This window comes from Taeniopygia guttata, chromosome 5 (genome assembly GCF_048771995.1).
Source record: "Taeniopygia guttata chromosome 5, bTaeGut7.mat, whole genome shotgun sequence".
NCBI lineage: Eukaryota > Metazoa > Chordata > Aves > Passeriformes > Estrildidae > Taeniopygia > Taeniopygia guttata.
Genome location: NC_133030.1, coordinates 31,895,804 through 31,917,265, shown reverse-complemented (window position 1 = coordinate 31,917,265; position 21,462 = coordinate 31,895,804). Strand labels below are relative to the sequence as shown.

Below are 21,462 nucleotides of genomic sequence, written 5' to 3'. Positions count from 1 at the left end.
CTCCTGGCTATGTGAATAGAGGAAACTAAGAAGCAATAATGATTACATAAAGCAGGGAAATCCCCCCAGACTTCTCCCAAACTACCTCATACTGTAGCTGATTTGCATACATTCAGTACAAATAACTTTGCAATGGCTTCTTGCCCCGTGAAAGAGTTACATGTACTTGCTTATAATGATATAATCAGGCCAGTTCTCCAAGTTGAATCACTTGCAGAAGATAATAAAAGATCAAATCAGAGCCTGTGTAGAAATCTAAGCAGTTTTATGTAACACATAGACCTGCTTCCGGTGCAGATACAACTGGGTATTGCTATTCCACACAAAATCAATGGGAACTGTTCAGTACCTGTTAGTAACCAGCAGTTATTCTAGAAAAACGAAGTGGAAAAACTCCTGTGTTATGTTTTATAATTTGTGATTATGGATGGGTGGTATAATACATAGCTTCCTATACAAACCCTGTTTGGTAGAAAATGGACCTTACTGAAAACTAGAAAAAAGCTATGGTATTCTTGTAGTTAAAAATTATGGTCATCCACTTTACAAAACCTGAGACTCATCTGACCTGGAATTCCTGAGTGATGCTGTTAAAAAAGCAATGGTGTTAAACAGACTTCAAGATTCCTGTGATTTGTTTTAAACATCATGGTTTAAGAGAAACAAACAAGTTAGCAAAGAGAGACAGCATACTGAAAATGCACATTTACTGGCCTATCTAAAAGTCAAAAATGTAGTTGGCTAATCTGACACTATAAAACTATTTTTCATTATATTTTATGCACTAAGAATGACAATGTTCATAAGCCTAGTATATAATGACTATGGAAATGCCTGGATTCTTCTTGAAGACAGATGGTATTTTCTGTTCCCTTTCTTAGAGATTGGGGCTTGGGGATTTGGTTGTTTTTTGTTTGATTGTTTTAATAGGATGAGAATATAGACTTCTCAGAGGCTCACTACAAGCTGTTTCTTTGGAAAGAATTACTTGCCTACTCTTTCCTATCTTTTTATTGAAATAAGTTCTCAGATACATTTCCTGTCAGCCCTCTCCCAAAGCTAGACGGAGTATAGACAACTTCACTTATTCTCTCCCAGTAAATTCACAGAAGGACATCCTGTACATTTTTTGGGTTGTCAAGTCAGCTCTATAGTAACATGAAGTACAGATGGGTAATGCTGTAGATGCCTTGTAGTAAATACCAAAGCTGTTTTAAACAGTCTTAGAGGTGCTTTTGTCAGTGTAGCATATTTCCCTTGTGGAATATGGGAAATGAGAGTTATCATCATTGTCAGTATGGTTATACCAGGACAGCTATATGACCAACTCTTTTCTAGTGTAGTTGTTTTTTCATATAGTTAACAAACAGGGCTAAAGAGGAAGAGGAAAACTGAGACACAGCTTACTGTGACAACCTGCGTTGTCAGAGCCTTGCGTTTCTTCTACAGCATCACCTCTGTTAATCATGGGTTGTTACTGTGAAATATCCTGCCTTTTACTTTCCTTCTTTAGGTTTATTGACTTTCTTTAAAGCTTTGGTGCAGCACAGTAGGAATCAGCCCAGGTTTGAGCTGGCTATTCTGCAGAGTCCTTCAGACACCTGAGGGCTCTCTGTGCAATGATGGAGTTTGTCTCAGTGGGTCAGCTGCAGAGACTGGAAAAAAAAAATATATATTTGAATAGGCCTGAGATGCCTTGCAACACAGTTAATAGCAGCAAACCTGAGGACATGACGCGATCTGACTGATGCTTAGTACCTTGGATATTTTGGCCCTGGTAACTGTGTGTGTTTCTTCAGTTTGTGTTCATCACCTTGCAGGCTGCTCAGGAAGGCTTTCATTTTCATTTTAAATATCTCCTCTCACAAACAACAGTCTGTTTTCTATATAAAGTGTCTAATCACAGTTATATAATATCCTTTATTTACATAGAGAGCTTCATCCCAAAGTACTTTACCGCCTGGCATTGACAGAGGTCTAAGACTAGAAGAGGAGCAGCTTATACTGGCTGGGAGCAGGCTCTGATCTCAGCCTAGGTATTAAAAAGCATATCAAATGGAGCCATAATATTCTCTCAGAATCCAAGGCAATTTGCTATTAGTTAGAAAATATATTGCTATAAGCTGTGCTCTGTTTAACTCTAGAAAATGTATTTGAACTGTCAAACATGAGCTCTATTAGACAATGTCTCTTCTTGCACATCCCATTCTCTGTTCATAGGTGCTGGCTACCAAAATCAGTTCTATTGGAAAATTAGGGTGGTGCAAAGTACCCTAGCAAGCACACTATTCTCAGCAAATACATGCTGGCCTTTGGAGAGCTCTGGCAAAGAATGGTAAAAGGGCCTCGACTAGTCTAAAGTTTGGCTTTAGAGCCCGTCAGAAAGTTTGCCAGCCAGAATGAGAAGGAGAGTTTGGACACTGGTAACTAGAAGGACAACCAGACAGGCTGAATTAAGAGGATCATTATATGCATGTCAATCCATTTTCAGCAAATCTGTAACATTGGTTCATAGTGAACTTATTACCTTGATTTGTTTTGTGTACTAAATGGGTGTCCAAGTGACTGTCTGCTGGAGGAAATGGCAACTTTGCAATCTCATTCAGAAATATTGTGATTGAGGTGTCTTGTCTTTATTGTGTGTTTCAGACCGAAAGGATCAAACTAATTTAGTTTGGGAAGGAACCAATCCTGCCCTGCAGCCCATACGAGTGAGGAACACCGCCTTGAAAGATACTTTACATGATGCTACTTTACCCAGCACTACTGATGAGACTTCAAGAAGTACATCAAATCTATAGAAAGGACAAATGAAACCTCCCCAAAGACTTGAACAAATGATGACATTGGTTTTCAAAAATCTGGTGAAGCAGAGAGTGAGCATTCCTCTTCTTTTGTATCTTCAAAGACTAACTTTAAAACCAAGTGCTGTTCTTTGTATATGTGGGGCCATACTTAACTCTGAACTTATGAAAAACCTGTCTTTTGCTTAGGTTAATTTAAGTGACTTGATAATAAAAGCCTCTGAACAACATACATGGTACTGAAGAAGTGTAGGCCACATGTGCTTTTCTAATTCACCTCACTGCCTCATCAATTTGGAGGAACCAATGGCCAAGCACAGGAGTGTCCACAGCCCAAAACACAGTGAAATGTTCACTTCTTTTTTTCAAGAGAATGATAAACCCAGTCAGTGGCTTGATTACGAAGCAATAGTGCACTAAGTACTTACTCCTGTAACTCACTTGGAAATCATCAGAGATGATGTAAGAGTTAAAAATAGCTGGGCTCTGACTGTTCAGAATGTTAGGAGAACAAGTAGCAATCTGAACGGTGGGAAGATCGATGTGTATTACAGCTGCTCAGCTTTCTCTGTCTTCAAAGCACTTTTGAAGTATTCACAACATGACTACAAACCACAGAACTGTTTACTCACCTTACAGACTTAGAGAATGCATGACTTGCTCGAGGCCACTAAAAGCATCTCTGGCTGTGCTGTGACCAGGATCTGTTCCTTACTCTCAAGCCTACAGGAAAGCCATGGGTTCAGTTAGTGCCAGCTGCTGCTGCAGTCACCATTGGCCTGGGTGGCTGGGTCTGTCCTCTGCTGTCACAGGGAAAGCCTCCCTGAGCACCCTCTTGAGAAGCAGAGTAGCCTGTACAGAAATATGAGAGGTCTGAAGTACTGCCGAAGTGGCTGTAGGTGACCCAGTAAGGAAATGAGCTGCAGTGAGGCCACCTCAGGCAGGCAGGCAGGCAGGTTGCCATCTGCTGTTTGCTGGCCAGTCTGGGGGTGATAAGAGAGTTCCTGGGAGCACGTGGCCCCTACTAAAAAGTACTGCACACTGTTAAGGCTCGCAGTGCCAGAGATGTGGAAGCCAATGTTGCATCACTCCCAGCCACCAGACAGGATGGCATGGAGAGACCATCTCTGCAGCTATCTGCTTGCACGCCTGCTCATGCAGCTTTGGGCTCTCCTTTAACAAGGAAGTTTCCATCGCAACAAGAAAGCTACTGCATTTCAATAAGCTACTTCTAAAAGTTATACATTTCACCCTGGGGAAGAGCAATTTTCCAGCTTCAGTGCTACCAGCTTTGAGGAGACCTTTGTAACATGTAATTTTAATTTTGTTTTAGCTAAGATTTAGATTTTCTTCTTGACAGTGCTGCACTACGAGCCACTCAAACCCTGCTGAACTTGCTTGTAGCCATTTTATCTGAGTATCTTGTAAATATTTGGTAGAGCACTCAGACAGAGAAGTGTTTTTTGCTCTTACAGTCACATGCCTGGTTCCAGGACCTTTAAGAAGTACAATAGACTGAAGGCAGGGAAAATTCCACTGAGATGCATTCAAGTCTCCAGGGAGCAACTGCACTCTGTTTAGACTAACATTTCTCATTGCTGTCTCTCCCTATTAAAAAAAAAAAAAAAAAAAAAAAAAGTGGAAGGATTGAGAGGGGGAGTTAGAGGGTTTCATTATTATAAACACCAGAATGTAAGCAGTTTTCACTCACTTCTGTCATATTGCAGAGCCATTTGCAGTTGGAGAGGGAGATAAGATTTTCAATGTTCCCTGCACTACCTGGGACATCTCCATCAAGTTTTAAAATGTTTTACAAACATTAGTGAATTAATCCCCATCTTCTCATCCCCATGAAGCAAGCACAGTTTAAAGACAGGGCTGATGAGACTAAAATGCTTGTGCTTTGCTGAGGTCACAGGGGCAGCATGGTAACAGAACTTGGGTCTTTGAGTCTCAGCTTTCTGTCTTACACCAAAAACAACACACATTCCCTCTCTTTCCAAGACTTGCTGTATTTCCCTTCCTAGGATATAGTGAAAACATGCTGGCATCACACCTTGAAACAACCTTGGGTTTTCCCCGTTGCTCACAACCGCTGTCCCATGGAATTAAGATGTTGAAAAGCTTAAAGAGGGATGTGAGGTGGGGAAAAAAAAATCAAGTCACTGCTCTATCTGCCTTGGGCATCCACTGCTAACAGTGGAGTTGGTGTTCTGTTGCGAGCAACCTCAAACATGTTTGTATGTACTTCCATATAATATTCAGGCAGAACAGTGGTAAAAATGCCATCATCAACAAGAGAGCTTGGCTGACAAGAAAATTGGACAGATGAGCCAATAAGTCACCCCTGTATTGAATGGATGTAATTTCATTATCCTTCTGTATGTGACCTGCATTTCTTACTGCTTCTTATTATTAGCATCCTGTAACTACAGCTGCAGCCATCTTTCACCTCTTCAGAAGAGAGGGATAATCCATCAGCCAGTTCTTTTTCCATTATATCAGTGAGATTTTTACCAGAGGGATTAATGGTTAGTTGAAGAAGGTTCTTCCCGACAGGGCCAAGTAACAAGCAATGTGCACGAGATGAAGTAGAATACAAGGAAACACGTCTATAGATTAAAAGCTCTTAAATTATTTTCCCCTTAGCTTCCCTCGTTCACACTGATAGATAATCAGACATGCAAAGCTGAATGTATATTGACAGTGACCACTGTAAGCAGGACTGGGAGCTTCTCGCACTGTGCAAACAAACCTGAAGTCAGTCAACTACCAAAACCAGATCTGTATGTACCAGCTGTTCCAGCCTTTGTAGGTGAGAGACATTGGGATCTGTCTCTCCTGTGACCTTATGATGTATCCCAGCACTAGAACTTTTGGCCTCTTAACACTGTTACCTTTTGTGACAAGGCTCCAGCGCTGGCCCTTGGGTAGGCTGCTTCTCCAGCACTCTTCCCTGCAGAGGATCCAGACCCAGTGCAAACGCTGTGCACAGTGCTCATTTCATTCCCTGCTGAAAGGCAGCCAGACCTGAGGTAGAACATGGCAAGCGCTTCACCGCACCTGGCAACTGCACACAGCTGCTGAAAACAAGCAAGGAAGAAAGCAGTGTACAAATGCAGGGGAATTTTCACATAGGCAGGATGTAATTAGCAGAGCTGGAATTTGGCCAGCTCTGCTAATTTGGCCAATTAGGGGTTAAAACACTGGCTTGCAGGTAACACACTGGGATCTTTCATAATTCAAATGCTCAGGATCTCCCATTTCCATTTTACCTGGAAGATATCAAAAGACTGTTCCCTATTTAATGGTCACAGGCAGCTCTCAAACATCTGACACAAAGGAAGAAGTGTCTAAATGGTGCTGCACCTGCAGAGCTTCTCTGCCAGCAACTGCCCACCATGAACAATAGCTGAAAAGATCACATCCTGATAGGACCGTGGCTGCACCACTGTGAAACACACCTCCATGCCTTGGGGTTCACTTCACCCCTAACTCTCATTATTCAGTTTGCAGACCAAATCCCTTCCAAACAGAAAGAGAAGATGATAAAATTAGGGCAGCACCTTACACACAAAACACAAGAGAGAGAATATTACCATTGGGTGCTGCTTCAAACTTATTCTCTGCCATTAGATATAATACCAACTAGCCATTGGACAACAGAGAATTTAGATGAAGCACTTTTCCCCAGTGTTGATGAGTGAGCTTTTCCAACTGGCCTTGTTGGTAATACACAGAGCGTGAAGAGCTTTTACCACCTTCTTCCTTCCAGCAGGGAAATCGTGTTCAAAGCAGCAAAACATTTTTTTCCACTTCATGATCTGATTTTCAGTATAAGCAATTTTTCTGTTTACTACAAGGATGTTGAATGTCCACAAAAGATCAGGGAAGTCATTCATGAACCTCACGTGTGTAAATTCTGCATGATGTTTCTACCATGATGAGGCCCACAGTCTGAAATATAAATTGAAAATCTCTAACCCGTTGTCAGTCAGACCTGCAGACGTGCCCAGTCAAAGAGCTGTCTTCCCCTGTGTTGGTGCAGTGTGTGCAAGCAAAACAAGAAGTGTTCCTGCCATCTGAAAAAACATAATCTCTGCATCAGTAAGTCATAAAAAAGGGACCCCTCCTCTGCCTCTGAGAGCTTACCATGCCAGCCTTTGGTTTATTTGAGGTGGTATGGTTTGTATGCCCAGGCTGCCATGGAAGCCCCCTCTTTGTCAAGTGTTGTTTAATACAACCACCAACCAAATTTGATGAAAGTATCTCAGTCAGTGGGACAGCAAACCTACAGACAGCCTCTCATGGCAAAATGCACTGGGGAGAGTAAAGAACGGGCAGCTGCAGGCAACAGGAAATCCAGCACTAATAAATAAAATGTCTTATAGCCAGAAAGAGGAAATAAACAGCAGCAGCCCAAACTGAGAGGACAGAAGAGAGCATAACTGTGGCATGGGAATCACTGAGTTTACAGTGAGCTTATTTTTACAGAACGTTGTCCCAGTTTGTTATGTGTTCAGACTGCAAAAAGAGTGGGGGAGTGGGGGGACTGCTCAAAGAGAGGGTCTCTATCAGAAGTTGTCAACAACCACTGTAATTAAGGAAGCAGCCAGAGCACACACAACCAAAGCTGCTGCCAAAGTGAAATGAAAGCATTTTTTGTTTTCAGCTGTAGCCCCAAAGGATAATAAAAGATGGTTCTACTATGCCAAGTGAGGAGCTGCAGGGACACCGTTTCTAGATGGCTCTCCTCCCATCTTTCCAAAATTATACACTGTGGGGAAGCAGCAAGTTACTGTTCCTAAGTGTGCTTTCAAAGCCCATGCCTGCACACCCCACTGACTGCAGCCACCTGGGAAGGCCAACCACAAGACAGGTGGGCCCCCAACCACCATGGTGACAATGGAGGTGGCACCAGCTGAGCTCTGCCCCCAGCCAGTGGGCTGTTCTGGCACTGCTTAGTTCAGACTGATGAAGCAGCGACACTGAATTTTTCTCCCCTTGCCCTCAGCGATGGGTTTCACCACGGCCCCACAGCATAGCCACCACCAGTGGGAGCTGCCGCATTCAGAAGAGCCACACCCCACTTTCCCCCTGAGGGCAGCTGCATTTAGGGGCTCAATGGTGTCTTGGCAAAGACCTTCGCTCATGGCACACCAACACAGTGCTCTTCTCACTGCTGACAGCAATGGTGGCGGGTGCCCATGCCGCAGCAGGTGCTGGCAGAGCCAAGGGGGCTGGTACGGATCTTCTCAGCCATGGGACACGAGGCTTTCACTGCAGAAACTGGTGTGCAGGTTCAGCGAAGGGAAAGAAGTCGTTCAGAAATTGCATGCATATTTCTGAATTCATTCATCGCGTGGCGTTTGCCTTTCATCCTCCCCCCGGGCTCTGTGTGCATTGCTGGCATTCTCTCCCAATCCTATATAATAATTCCCAGGTCTCCACAAGCCACTGCCTGCCAATGGAGACCACAGTCACCGGCCCGCCAGCCCGGTCACATGAAAAGTTACACGCGAAGGTTTAATGCTTTCTCCTGACCCCAGACCCTGTTCCTGTGAATCCCCTGCAGTGTTTTCCTAATCAGGTGCCAGGGAAGCTTTGCACTGAGCGGGGTGCTAAGAAGGTGGCTATTTAGCTGCAGCATTTCCAGAGTCTTTGAGCTCTCTCTGAGCTAATAATACAAGCAGTGGAACCAGGTGAATGTCTGATAAGGCTGCCATTTAGACCTGAAGCTGCTTTCCAACAGAAGGCACATTGCAGTTGCCTCACTTGCTCTAGCCCAGCTGCTGCACTAATGGTTAATTGCTTCAGCTGGTATGGAAATCACTTCTCAAAGCCTGCATACAAGGTACACAGCTATGGTCCAGTAGAATTTTAGCCTTTACTGGACATTAACAATATGTCTGTTACTAGGGAGTCAAAAAGAAAATACAGCCCTTCCATTACCAAATCCTAGACGATACAGGTATTTAGTTCATCACCCAACTTGTGAAAGTGGTAACAAATTTACTTTTGTGTCACCCTTATATATGACATATCAGAAAAAAACACATGCTTTTGGAGACTCTCAAATGGAAGTGATCTTTTAATAAATCTGGATGACAGGCAGAAATCTTAAAGGGCTGATGTATCAGCAGCTACAGTCATATCCTGCTATCAGTGTTACATGAGGGAGGGCATGTATCTCCTGCAGGAAGAGTTTTTGTCCTCCACCTGATGTTTTCATGTAGCATTTCACACATGGTGGTGTATGATCCATGCTCAGCTTTTGGAAGCATGGGAGCTGCATCTAGCAGTCAGGGCCTGATGTTCCTCTGGGTTTCATTCAGACCACAGAAAGACAAGCTAGTTACACCTTTGAGCCAAACAGTTGGATAATCAAACTGAGCACTGGTTCTCTTTTTTTTTTTTTTTTTTCTAAGTTTGAAGGGGAAGGGTCCAGCTTATTATGTACTCTGGCCTATACTTACATTTTTGTGGGTTTAAATGAAAAAAACACGTCAATTTTTAAGTTACAGTCTGTTCATATTGTTCTGATTTAAGCTCTATCATTACCAACATAACTTTTTAAAACAAACAAAAAAAGCCCCCAGACTGACAGTGTTTTTCAAATTCTCTACTTTTTTCATAATTTTCAAAAGTGCAGTGTATTCAAAAGTCTAAGCCTGTCCTGCTTGGCTGACTGGCTGTTTGATTATTTCTTTATATTATATTACATTGTTTCATTCTTAACTGTAAGCCATCAAAATCATAAAATCTGAGTTCAAGTCTCAGTTACACGCAAACATAGCTGCTGAAAAGGTTTGTCTAACTTCTTAGTATATATGGCATTTAACAAACTTTGCTTAAATTGTGTATTCCCAACTCAATCCAAACAGAAGATGAGAAATCTTGCTTCTCCCAGATGAGAGCACACCTGAATAATATAGGAATTACTTTTCTCACTCAAAAGTATTAAAATACATGCATGTGTTCTGGGGTTTAATCAGCTGGTGCTGTCTCTTTATTTAAAGGCAAAACTTATTTAACCCTTGGGGAGAGATTCAAGCTACCAGTGATGACGGAGACAGGTCTGAGCACCCAAATGGTAACGTATGTAGAAAAAAGTATAAGTCAGTGATGTGTGTGGCTGCAGTCAGCTGGCATTGTCCACCCTGCCACACAACAGCCAGGAGACCAGCAAGGAGGATTTTCCATTTCTGGAAAGTGCAGTGAAATGGGGGAACACAGCAATCTCCAATTTGTCTTTCCTTCTATGAAGTATTGTCTTCAGGATACTGCTTGACATTCATTCAGTCAAATATTTTGACAATTTGAACAAATAAGCAAGAAATGGTTTTGATTTTTGGCTCCAGTGGGCCATTTGTGAAGAAGAATAAGTAGGGCAGCATGTGCCATGTCTCTTAAATACCCTTGTTTGCCAGAAACATATGCAGAGTGTGGAAATTTCCCAGGCTGTGGAAACAGTTATCATTTTCCAGTCCACCAAGTCACCCTTCTCTCTCCACACACCATCCCCAGCCCCGCATCAAAGGAAGCATCACTCTGAATTACTCTGCTGTTGCCTGTTCGTGAGGAGAGGGTGCCTGTGGGCATAACACGTTTTTCTGAGAAGGATTGTGATTGCAGTCACTTCACAGTGGCACAAAGGAGGAGTAGCAAGCCGAGGTGGGGCGTGCACAGACACCTGAGAGCCAAGGCTGCCCCTCTCTGCAGCTGCTGTGCAGGGCCAGGCGGGTCTGTGCGCCGGCTGCAGGACACCTTCGCAGGAGCCCTGGGCCAGGGCGCTGCACTTGGGGAGGTGCCAGAGGAGCTTTTGTCTGCGCTTTCACCATGGGTTTAAGTAGTTCTATTAGCATTTGGGTCAGAGCACATGGAGCAGCCCGGGCTGGGGTGGGAGAAGTCACACTGTGAGGCCACACTTGAACGTGGCCACTTTGCCGCACCGCCCCGGGTACAAAGCCTGCTTGTGTGGGGCGCGTCCCGTCGTGCGTCACACTTTGGTTGTCAGTGGCAGCCATGGGTTGCTGGGGGTGACACAATAACCTCTTTATGCTTAAAAGAATAGCGGGGGGGAATTGCAGGAGACCATTGGAAACATTAGAGCAAAGAAGTAGTTTGGCTTTTGTCTGTCCCTCAAGGTGAGGTGCCCGGGCAGTTGCTGAGCTGCCTCTGCTGTGCTGGAAGGAGCACAAGCAAAGCAGCATCAAGGGTGAATGCAGGGCTTTGGGTGGCTGGGTGGGAGAGGACTTGAAGAAACAGCCAAAGAAGACACCATGGTATCTCTGTTGTCAAAACATGATAAAACTGTGTATCTAGGATAGAGTATTACAGCAGCTCACTCTACAGTCTGGGCTGCCACAGCCTTGTCTCCCCCACTGCCTTCAACACAAGAGAATCGGCTCAAAGAGCTGATCTGTCTGGAAATTAAACTGTGTTTTTAATTACCAAATAAAAGTTTGCTTTACTAGAATGACTCAAAGCTTCATTCAAAGAGAACTGGAAAAATAAAAAAACTAGGAACTAAAAAGGGTTAAAACAGACAGAAATTTGAAAAAATACTGATACAAACTATAAAAGTTAGTTAAATCGCTTACTGTATCTATCACTGTCTCCTTTGCCAGCCTCTCAGCCATACACTCCACAAGGGATTAAGCCCAAATAATTCAGATATGCTAAGCAAAGCTACTCTGTATATGTCTTCTAGCCTAATAAGTCAGAGCCTTATCCAGTTCCCATGAAAAACATCAGGAAAGTTTCCTTCAACACTAATAGACATAAGATTGGATTGCAGAACAATCATATAACTTTTGACCAAAAAGTGAAGTTTCTCTAAAGCACTGATAAAATATTCATGCAGGAGAATGTGGAAAATCTGACTGAAGCAGTCCCATTGCTAAATATGTCTCAAGTGAGCATAATCATTTTTGAAACCATGCTCGTTCTCACTAATGATGTGTGCTCTAAGGGGAAAATACAAAACAAACTTTTTTTTTAAGAGAAAAAAGCATTTATAATTTCTTTATTGTGGATGTGCAGAAAGAGTCCCCCTCTGCTGCTGGGAAAACCAGTTTCTGCTCAATAAGCAGTAAAGCACATCCTAATTTTTAAAAAGCATTTGTTAGGCAAAACAGGGCTTTTTTACAATGCTTTCTCTTTTTTTCTTTTTTTTTTTTTTTTTTTTTTTTTTTTTTTGCATTTGGAGTCTTTCTGTTGATGCCAGCTTCTTTAGTTGTAGGTATTTTCTGGGAGGTGGTGTCTGTCAGTCCCACGTGGGGTGTCCCCTTGGCTATCTCTCATAGCCGCCCTTCTATAAATCACAGCATATTAAAAAAAAGGGGATAATGCTGACATGTGAACTAATCCCCACATCAAAGAGAGCAATTCTCCCTCCTCTTTTGCTGGGAAACACCCACCCCCCTCTTTTGCTGGGAAAAGTCTAACGCCTAGAAGGTGATTTACACAAAACTTCATCCCAGTTGTTAGGAAACTCACAGTGCCGCTTACTTGCCAACTGCAGGAGAAACCTGGGAATCAGGGTAACCACAATAGCTAGCCTGCGGCTTCCAGCATTTGGCAATTCAGGAGAGGAAAAAAATTGGCTTGTTTCAACAGACTTGTATATATGTTGATTGCATGGCAGAATAGGCATGCATATAGACAGATGTAAATGTGACTAGTAATGTGGGTCTGTCTGGGCACATCTGGGTCTGTATGGGCACATCTATATCTGCGTGTGCTTACAAGCACTTGTACAGGCACAGGGCTGCCTGGCCTGGCACACACAAGACACACAGAAATACCTCTGTCCTTCTGCTAGGAGAAAAGAGGGACACGGGGAATATACATTAAAAACATAAGCCATATGGGCATCCAGTGGCCTAGACATGGAGAGGGCTATCTTAAGCTATTCATTCCAGCTGTGGGCCTGCCTTTGAGCTAACAGCTCAAATGCAGGTAAGGGGAATGCTGTGTCTGAAACAGGATTAAAGCATACACTCACTGCTGCCCTTGCCTCTACAAATGCTTCCTGTGCATTGATTAAGCACACAAGATACTTCCAAATAATTGTCTGTCTTTGGAATGCAGCTTAAAGGAGGCAAAAATGCCTCTGTCTGGATAGGTAATTCTCTTTTCCCAACTTAATGCTTAGCCTGAGCCTGTGCTGGGCACACATCCTTCAGACACACCAACAAAGCATATGTAGCATGAAAAAAACTACACTGGTAGTTCTGGATTCATAATCAATAAGCAAAAAATACCTGCCTCATGTGAAATTGGCTGTAGTAAAGTGCATTTCTGTAAGTATATGTATGTATGTGAGCTAGATACTTCCACCAGTATCGAACCTTCTGGCTGATTAATTCAGTTTACTTACTGCTTTCTTCTGCCACCCACATGGGCAGGCAGGAATGCCCTGGGGCCAGCAGGGCCCTCCCCACCTAGGTCATCCCTTGCCCCAGGCCAGAGGGCCGTGAATGTCTCTCCCAGTAAGTCATCATCACTGCCAAAAGAGGCTCACTCCCAATGCAAGAGAGTGAACTGGAGTGGGGAACCACTGGATTTTAAAGAAATGCATCCTTTTTGTAGTCCTTGGTTGGTTGTGGTCCAGCTGCACTCACCGATGCACTTCACTATGATTGCACAAGAGCTGAGGGGAGGAAGCAAGTAGCCAGGGGCAGTGAGACATTCAGGCAACTCTCCTGTCAGTGACAAGTGCTGGTTTCTGGTTTAAGACACTAATGAAAGTACTGCCAGAGGGAGAGCATCAGGCACGCCGAGAGACCCACATCTCCCACTCCACTGACAGGAAGGGCACTGAACATGTGGGGGGAAGACAGAGACCAAAAGTTTTGTTGTTGCGGTGCTCCCTCCATGTAGATGTGCAGCTCTTCTTGTGTCTGGGCCTGTCCCCTGCCCTGTGTCAAGTGGAGAGGATGTGAAAGAAACCCCAGCATGGTTGAGCCCTCACCTCCAGTGCATGGAAAAACAAACACAGCCATTCTCTTGTTTGTTGATCTAGTTCAGAGTGCTCCTTCCATTACAAAACCATTTCCCTGCAGGCGACAGGCTAAAACCTATTTGCTTATTACTCTGCAAAAGAAAATGATGGGTGCAATTTTCAAGCACCTCTTCTGTTGATAGACACAGAGATTGAAAGGACAGAGCCCTCCCAGCTACCTCTCAGTGTATTTTCTTGTTGAGCATAATTTTCATGTTTTCTAGCTCAAAAACAAATGCCACATGTATCTTTTTCTCCTCTTCTTGAAATATACATGTCTCTATGGGACAGCTTCGTGCTTGGAAAGTGAACCATGTGCTTCACAGGGGTTTACATAGTGATGGTGGTGACCACTAAAGCTGTCCAGAGCTGCAATTCGCAGCACACCACATACCCCACACACCCCACACATCCCACTGCACCATCTGTAATGGGTCAAAACCCCAGAAGTGAGCACTTGTGAGCAAGGGAGAGGTTTCCTCCTGCTGCTCAGGCTGATGGCTGCCCCAGCTCCCATACAGGGTGGTGTAAATACCAAGCCAGCTCTTGGAACTGGCACAGCTAAGTGGGGATCTGGGTGCAAGATACATCCTGATTCATGGCAAGCACACAGGAAACATAGCACAAGTCTCTTCTAGCCTGGTTTTATTGATGAGATGCACCCGTTGGCAGTTCCTGGTGCTGACTGGGACAAGTCTAGATGAAAACCGCAAGAGGAGCAGCAGAGTTTATCTAGAGCTGGCACCACTTTTGATGCTTGGCTGAATAAGCTGCTTCTACTGGGTCCAGATCTCTTTCTTTGTGCCAACACTACCACCTGCCCTCACACTCCACCCCCAAAATAATCAAACTAGTCTCAACACCTTTTTTTTGTCAGGTTAAATCACTTCTCTGCCAGCTGGTCTTTTAGATGGCAATTCTTCTGACTGGCCCTTTTGGTGGCTGGCACTTTACACTCCTCAGAAATCCAAACCAACTACATTAAAAAGTGAATTTACATTGCAGGGCTGTGGGGGGAGGGTGCCCCAGGCAATGTCAAAGAAAAAGCGGATCAAAAAGAGCTGCTAGTATTGGATACGTGGGCTGTCTTTTCAGCTGCTTTGGGCAACGTCCTTTCAGCACAAGAAAAGCTCTAAAGAATTCAGTTAATCTGTTGTTAAACAGAGTCTGTGATGGGAGACTGGTCTGTCATCATCCAGGCAGGGAACTGAGCCTGCCTGAAATGGCTGGGAGCTCCTTTGCCCTTTCCCAGCATTTCATATCCGTAGTGGCAGTGAGTTCATGGACTGGCACCTTGCTGGTCTTGCCCCTTCGTTCTGGCTGCACTCAAGAGAAGCAGCAGCTCACAGCACGTGCACTACATAACACAGCACACCCAAAGGCTGGGGCAGCCAAAAATCCCTCTCCATAACTCTCCTGCTTCACACAAGCACAGAAGTGCCTTGCAGGGCACTGGCGGTGGCTAACCTGCTGCTGCTGGTGATTTCAAAGCTCAGCTGAAGTCCTGAGGCAAGAGCTTTGGCATGGTTTTCAGTTCTAAGTCTGAATACAGAGATGCAAGAGCAGCATGACCCGCACTAAGGAGTGGCCCCATGATGTCCCACAGCCTCAGTTCTCAGTGCCACAGCACAGCTCTGAATGTTAAATAGAGATGGTGAGCAGCCCATAGACTTGCCAACCTACACTTAATTTACCACATGAGGAATATCACATGCATATTGCTTCAACCTAAAATGAATCCCTCTTTCCAGCTGGGAAAAAGAAGTTTTTTTTTTCTTCCTCAGAATGGAGGATCCCATAGATCCCTATAGAGTAAAACAGCTATACTTTCTTAAGATTTAAAGATATTACTTCTTTTTTCGTTCATGTATCACATTTCAGTGTCTTCTAAACAAGAGGGAGCTTAATGTTTTTGTGTAACCTTGAACTGGCTAGTACACAACTTTTATTGCTTCATCCTTGAGCTTCCATGAGCTACATTATGTTCTACTATGAACAGAACGTCCTGTTTCTGGATTGTGTGGCACATGTTTTGGTTGCAACAGCTTCCTGGTGCTTTTTTTGGCCTGCATGTATATGTAATTGTATGCATACGTACATATATGTGTGCGTATATGTGTTTGTTCATTTCTAATTATGAGATGATGCAATGAAAATTTCCAATTCTGAAAATTTTTATTTCATTTCCTTCCTTTTCCACTGCTGTTCAGCTAAGCACACTGGCAGTGTGTTCTAAGGAACAGGATAATTCCCCTCCATGACTCATTTCTAAGGTCTCCCAGGCAGGATTCAGTGTGATGGTGTCAGTGGTTGCTGCAAGAGCTGTTTAAATGTCTCTGCACGTAGTGAAGTGCTGATCTCAAGCAGCGGTGCTAGGAATGTCAGGGTCTGTTTAATATTCACTGGGGATCTTCCTAAAAAGTCAATCAACCTCCCTGTAGTTTTGTGAACTGGCTGAGCATTACCACGCAGATGTATCAGCTTTTATTTTAGTGCATGAAGAGCATTGCCCTGTGAAATGGAACTTTCTGGGTTTGTTTTAACATCAGACTGTAATTTGATTTTAAATTATCCACTGTCAAGCCTTTCACAAGTGAATCGAACACACATGCATTTTCTCCATAACACATTTGACTGTCAGGAGAAACAAAGGTTGGTAATTAAGCTCACAGCAGTTGATAAGGACGGGGCCTAGGCAAGGCCTAAAACCTCAACAGGTTTGAGCCTTATTTTCTGGATCTTTACCAAAACAAACCCTTGACTTGGCACAGCTTGCCCATTCTGGATAATCTGGCTCTTTGATTCCCTGGGGAGGCTGCTGGGCTGTCCTGTGGGAAGTCAGCACCTCGTTATGACAGGGAGGGATGCCAAAAAAGCAGACACCACTCCAGGGTAACCAGCTATGCCAAGTCAAATTCAGCAAGCTCATGGTTAAATATGGGAGATCTGTTTCTCTCCTGTCAATGCATGAATTCCCAGCACCTTTTGTACTTTGAAATACCATCAATTAATATTTATCAGATGTAAAATGTAAAATTACACTAGCTACTTGGTACAATATGCCTTTAAGCATTGTATTACTATTCCTTTTTAAACATATCTACAATCAGTCAGGCTGAGGCAGGCGATCGCAAGTGTCACCAACAGCAAACACCCCTCAGCTGGAGGCAGCTTTTAAAATCTATCCAGGCCTTAAACCAGACTGTCCTCAGTGCAGGACAAAGCCCATTAGCAGGAGACTGGGACATGGCCACATGGTTTAAGAAACATAAATAATTGTTTTTTATGGTGTCTTTGCTCCAAACTCACATGGATGTTTGGGAAGTGCCTCTGCTCATCTCCCTCTGCTATGACCTTCTTCCATACCAGGGCTCAGCTGCCCAGGGGAGGTGTGCCAGGGCAGACAGCCATGCTGTGCCTCGCTGTGCCGTGCCTGGGCAGAATGAGCTCGCTGAGCCCCGGCTGTCCTTGCTGTGCCACTGAGAAGCAAATCTGGCCCTTTGCTGGCGCACAGTCCCTGTGTCTCGATGTGTTTGACAGTGCTGGTACCTTGACAGCACTGTGGCAGGGGCTTCCCAGCAGTTCAGCTCCCGAGGCCACAGCCTCTGGATAACTTCCACCCCAAATGTATGTCACATTTCCTTCCAGTGAAAGCAAAATATTTACACTAAGCCAGGGTCACCTGGCGGCCACTGCGCTATCGCAGGCTGGAAGCGGCTGCGATACTGTAAACAGAGGGGCGTGAGGGCGGAGGGAATTGCTGTGGGCCTCCAAAACAAGCGGCTGGCGCAGCTGGGAGCGGCGGGCACCGGGATGGTGGGCGCTTGGCGAGCGCTCTCAGGGCAGGATGGGGTGGGCTGGCAATGGCAGAACAGAGCCGGTACCAGGGGCCAGGGAAAGAAAATTTCACAGAGTCTGGACAGACGTGTCCCACATCCCCACCAGCCACACTTCCCACCCATCCCCATGCAGCCCCAGCATGTTCAGTACCTGAGGCTGTGGCCACACCAACCTTGCTGCTTTACCTGCCTTCAAGGAGCTGATGGAAATACTCCTTCTGTTCTTCATGAGGCTTTGGACCCAGTGAAACCATCCTGGAAGTTGATGGGCAAGACTTGCCCTATGAAAATGCATTGAATTCAGTGTTTTAAACTTGTAAACTTGAACTACAGGACCCACAGCCCCTGTATTCCCAGACACACAAGAGAAAGGGTAGCAGTTTCCAGTTGTAGTAGCTTGTATTCAAGACATCTTCCTGAGACAGGTCTTCCCACCTCCTCACAGCCTAAATCTCTCCCAGAGAGAGATTTGCTGCCAGATTTGCTCCCAGAGAGAATATGCTGCCAGAATTTCCTTCTTTATCCCATATTGCACTGCTGATCAGCACCTGAAACTTGTGTTGTGTACTGCAACACGTGTATGGAGAAAGTGGCTGGCAGCTCCTGGCTGCCCACCAATCTGATACCACTGACTTCTCCTCAGTTCCACTTCCTGTTCCCTGCCAGGCATTTGCCCAAAGTGATGACCCATGGCAGGGTTCCACATGTGACCAATGGCATGTGGACTCTGGAAAGCCTCCACCAGGCAGTAAACAAAATGGTGCTCATTTTGCATGCCTTGGACTCCGGGACATGAGGACTCTGAGCCTCCCAGCACCTGGGCTCCTTCAGAAAGCCTTCACTCACCTGCAAAGATAGTTGTGAATGTCAGGCTTGAGCCACAGTGGAGCTGTGCTGAGCCCTTCTGATCAAACAAGCTCATAAAGAGCAGCAGGGGGATTTGAATAATCCCACAAACTCTTCTGCTTTTGTTATGCTGCTGCCATTCTCCCAGCAAGGTTCACAAGTAAGCATGTGGAGTAACCAAAATATTAAAGGACATTCCAGTTATTCTTGGATATCTAAAGGAGAGGTAATTGCCCTTTTTGCATCCAATCATTTTCCACTGGCACTTCTTATGATAATCACAGTGTCAATATCTGAGACCAAAGCTGAGGAGAGTGACATTTGGCCACTTGGGAGATACAGTTTTCCCCAGCTTTGCAGAGAAGTTACTAAGCTATTAGGTATGCAAGGCATAACTATAGCAGAAGGGGATTTCTGTGTGGGAGGAATAGTATGATTCATATTGTCTCACCAGCCTTGCAAAACAAAATGTCCAGTCATACGCTTTTGTGATGCAGCCACTCATTTCTCCACCTTTATTTTGTACACAGCCGTAACCCCAGTGCACTGGGACCTGAGAATCAGCACAGCAAGCTACAGGAGAATCAGTCAAGGAAACAGGAAGCACCGGGATGACCTAATACTCTAATAGCATTTTCCTCCCTGGGAGCAATGTCCAGAGCATGGTAAAGGGAAGGACATGAGAATCCTGTTCTCAAGCACCTGGTTAGCACCTTTTATAACAACTCCTTGAGACAGCTGGCATGGAAAGTGGCAACAGGAAAGCCATCCCAGCTTTGGAAACTTGCCTGCTTCACAACCAACCTGGTATCTGGAGCACAGACCATGGCTGAATAGCATTCTCATAAGCACCTACTGCATTGCACTGGTGGTTTAAAGGGGCTCATTAGTGCAGCTGAGGCAGAAGTTGGCAATTGCTGGATGTGTATTTTGGAGCAGTCTTCAGGAATGTACCAGACTTCATTTTCTGGGGTTACAAAGGAGGAAAGGACAGGTAAGGGCAGAGGAAAAGCGCTGATTTCATGAAAATATATTATAAGCTGAAGAACTCTGTATTTGAGGGTTAATCTTACAGGAAAAAATACTTCTTGAAGCATTGCACTTACACATTAAAAATAAAATTATATCGGGACCTTTTATTCTCTCCCCCACCCCGAAAATTCAAATTTAAGGTAAATAGAAAAAATTCCCAATGTTATATTGTACAGGGAAGTTCACATGTAGGTATCAGCTGGCTCTTCCTAATTATGTCCCTGAGAAAAATCCAAAGCATCCACAACAGACTTCCACATTATCAGGGACCACAAAAAGCAGAATGCCTTCATCTTACTCCTGTGGAGACTGGGCCTACTCCAGTCGTCACTACCAGTATACAGGAATTTGGTTTTAGCACATTCCTGACAACACAAATGGCACAGAGGAGGCAAATGCTTTCCAGCCTTCTTCTTAAAGGCTGGCTCAGAGAGCCAGAACTTTGCACACCTCAGTGTGATATGGCAGCCTCATATCTCACTATCATTAAACACAGAAGTAGCATGAGTCTTTACATACTTTCATGGACTTCATACATTCTTTGCACATGTGTTACTGACATAAAAATTACATTATTGTAGATTCGTTTTTGTGAAGTCAGCTAAAATGCAGTATACATGTGTTGTATTTGCAATACTTTAGCCACCCTGAAGAAAGGATGGGGAAGAGGGCAGGCTGCATCTTGCTTTCTTAATAACATGCAAAACCTTTAAATCTCAGGTTACAGTAAGTATTTTGGCTCCAAACTCCAACTATGAAGCAAATAGCCCAAGGACTCTCCCTAGAACTGTAGTGGCGAATGTTAATAACATCTAAAGTGCAACGATGAGGCTCGTCAGTGCCAAAAGAACCTGCTGGCTATAAAATATCAAAAATGACACTTTTAAAATAAGTAATTTTAAGACCTCCTGTATCAAAAGCAATGCCACCAGCAGGCATCACCTCATCTCCTTCTGGAAATGCCTTGAGCCTGAGACTTGCCCCATTTCCCTTTGTTACAGCATATGGGTCCTACCTGATGGCAGCTTTTGTGCTGTCCTCTCATGCACACTGGTTCTGTGTGATCCACTGAGTCTATGAGCCCTGATAAGTCTGCTGCCAGCCCCTGCAGCACAAGAGAGTGCTTCATGGAAGACCAGACTGACCACTTCTGGAGTCTAATCCCATAGGGTAGGAGAAAGCTTTTCTAATGTTTTACCAGAGGGACTGAACTCTGCAAAAGACCTTGAGAGGTCCCAAGGTAACACAGGATACCTGATAAGCATGAAAAAAAAAAAAAAGTCTAAAGGTGTGAAGGGTTTTTCAACCAAGTGTCATAACGGAGTTCAATTAGGCCTTATATATAGCCTAACCTTGGCCATGCTGCAAGTGGTTTAATGGGGCAATATCCAGTAAGTAGATAAATTAAATTGTGCCAGCAAGAAAAAGTCATTCTCTTCTCAGCACCTAAATTCTCCTCCAAATGGGAGCACTTCCTTTTTACAGATTCATATACGACATGATTGTTCAGTGCCTTCCTAGAAATGGAAAGGCCCATTCTTCCTCACTTTACTCTTTCAGTGAAAGCACACATGATGAGAAACCACACAAACACACATATGGGTTGGTGAGAGCCCCAGTGTGGGCACAGATGGTGTGTCTGAATGAATGTTTACTGTGTGTAGTACTGGGAATCACATGCAGGATTCCAGGTAAACCCACAAGACTGGCTGTAAGATGTTGTAATGTAAAGATCCTCTCTTGTATGTCAGCCCCCTAAAGCTTTGACCTTTAAAGCCATTGGGATGATGTCAGCTGGAGTTCAAAGATGAAACAGGCTGCAGATAGGAAACAATTTCTAAATAATTTTGTGCAGGGGACTTCTGTGAAAAGTATTAAGGTATCTTCATCAGCCAAGCCATTGGATCTGAGTCTTTATTTATCTGATTTTTTC

At 44.2% G+C, this 21,462-nt stretch overlaps 1 protein-coding gene and 1 long non-coding RNA gene across 9 annotated transcripts in view; one reads left to right on the top strand and one right to left on the bottom strand.

Moving 5' to 3' along the window:
• LOC115495520 (uncharacterized) overlaps positions 1 to 3,818 on the bottom strand; it is a 48,525-nt gene extending 44,707 nt beyond the window's left edge. Inside the window, exon 1 of the long non-coding RNA XR_012056350.1 lies at positions 3,437 to 3,818. This is a non-coding gene — a long non-coding RNA (uncharacterized lncRNA). The remainder of the gene's footprint in view (positions 1 to 3,436) is intronic.
• Positions 1 to 21,462, top strand: part of RAD51B (RAD51 paralog B) — a 424,230-nt gene that overhangs the window by 389,400 nt on the left and 13,368 nt on the right. For 2 of the 8 annotated variants that reach the window (XM_032748807.3, XM_030274483.4), the window contains exon 11: positions 2,650 to 3,034. The exons of 4 other annotated variants lie outside the window; for them this stretch is intronic. In XM_032748807.3, coding sequence (XP_032604698.2) covers positions 2,650 to 2,801 — 152 coding nt within the window. In that variant the 3' untranslated portion in view covers positions 2,802 to 3,034. Of the gene's footprint in view, positions 1 to 2,649; positions 3,035 to 19,027; positions 19,622 to 21,462 lie in introns of those variants that run through there. 2 more of the 8 variants (XR_012056344.1, XM_072930100.1) reach the window with 2 other exon arrangements.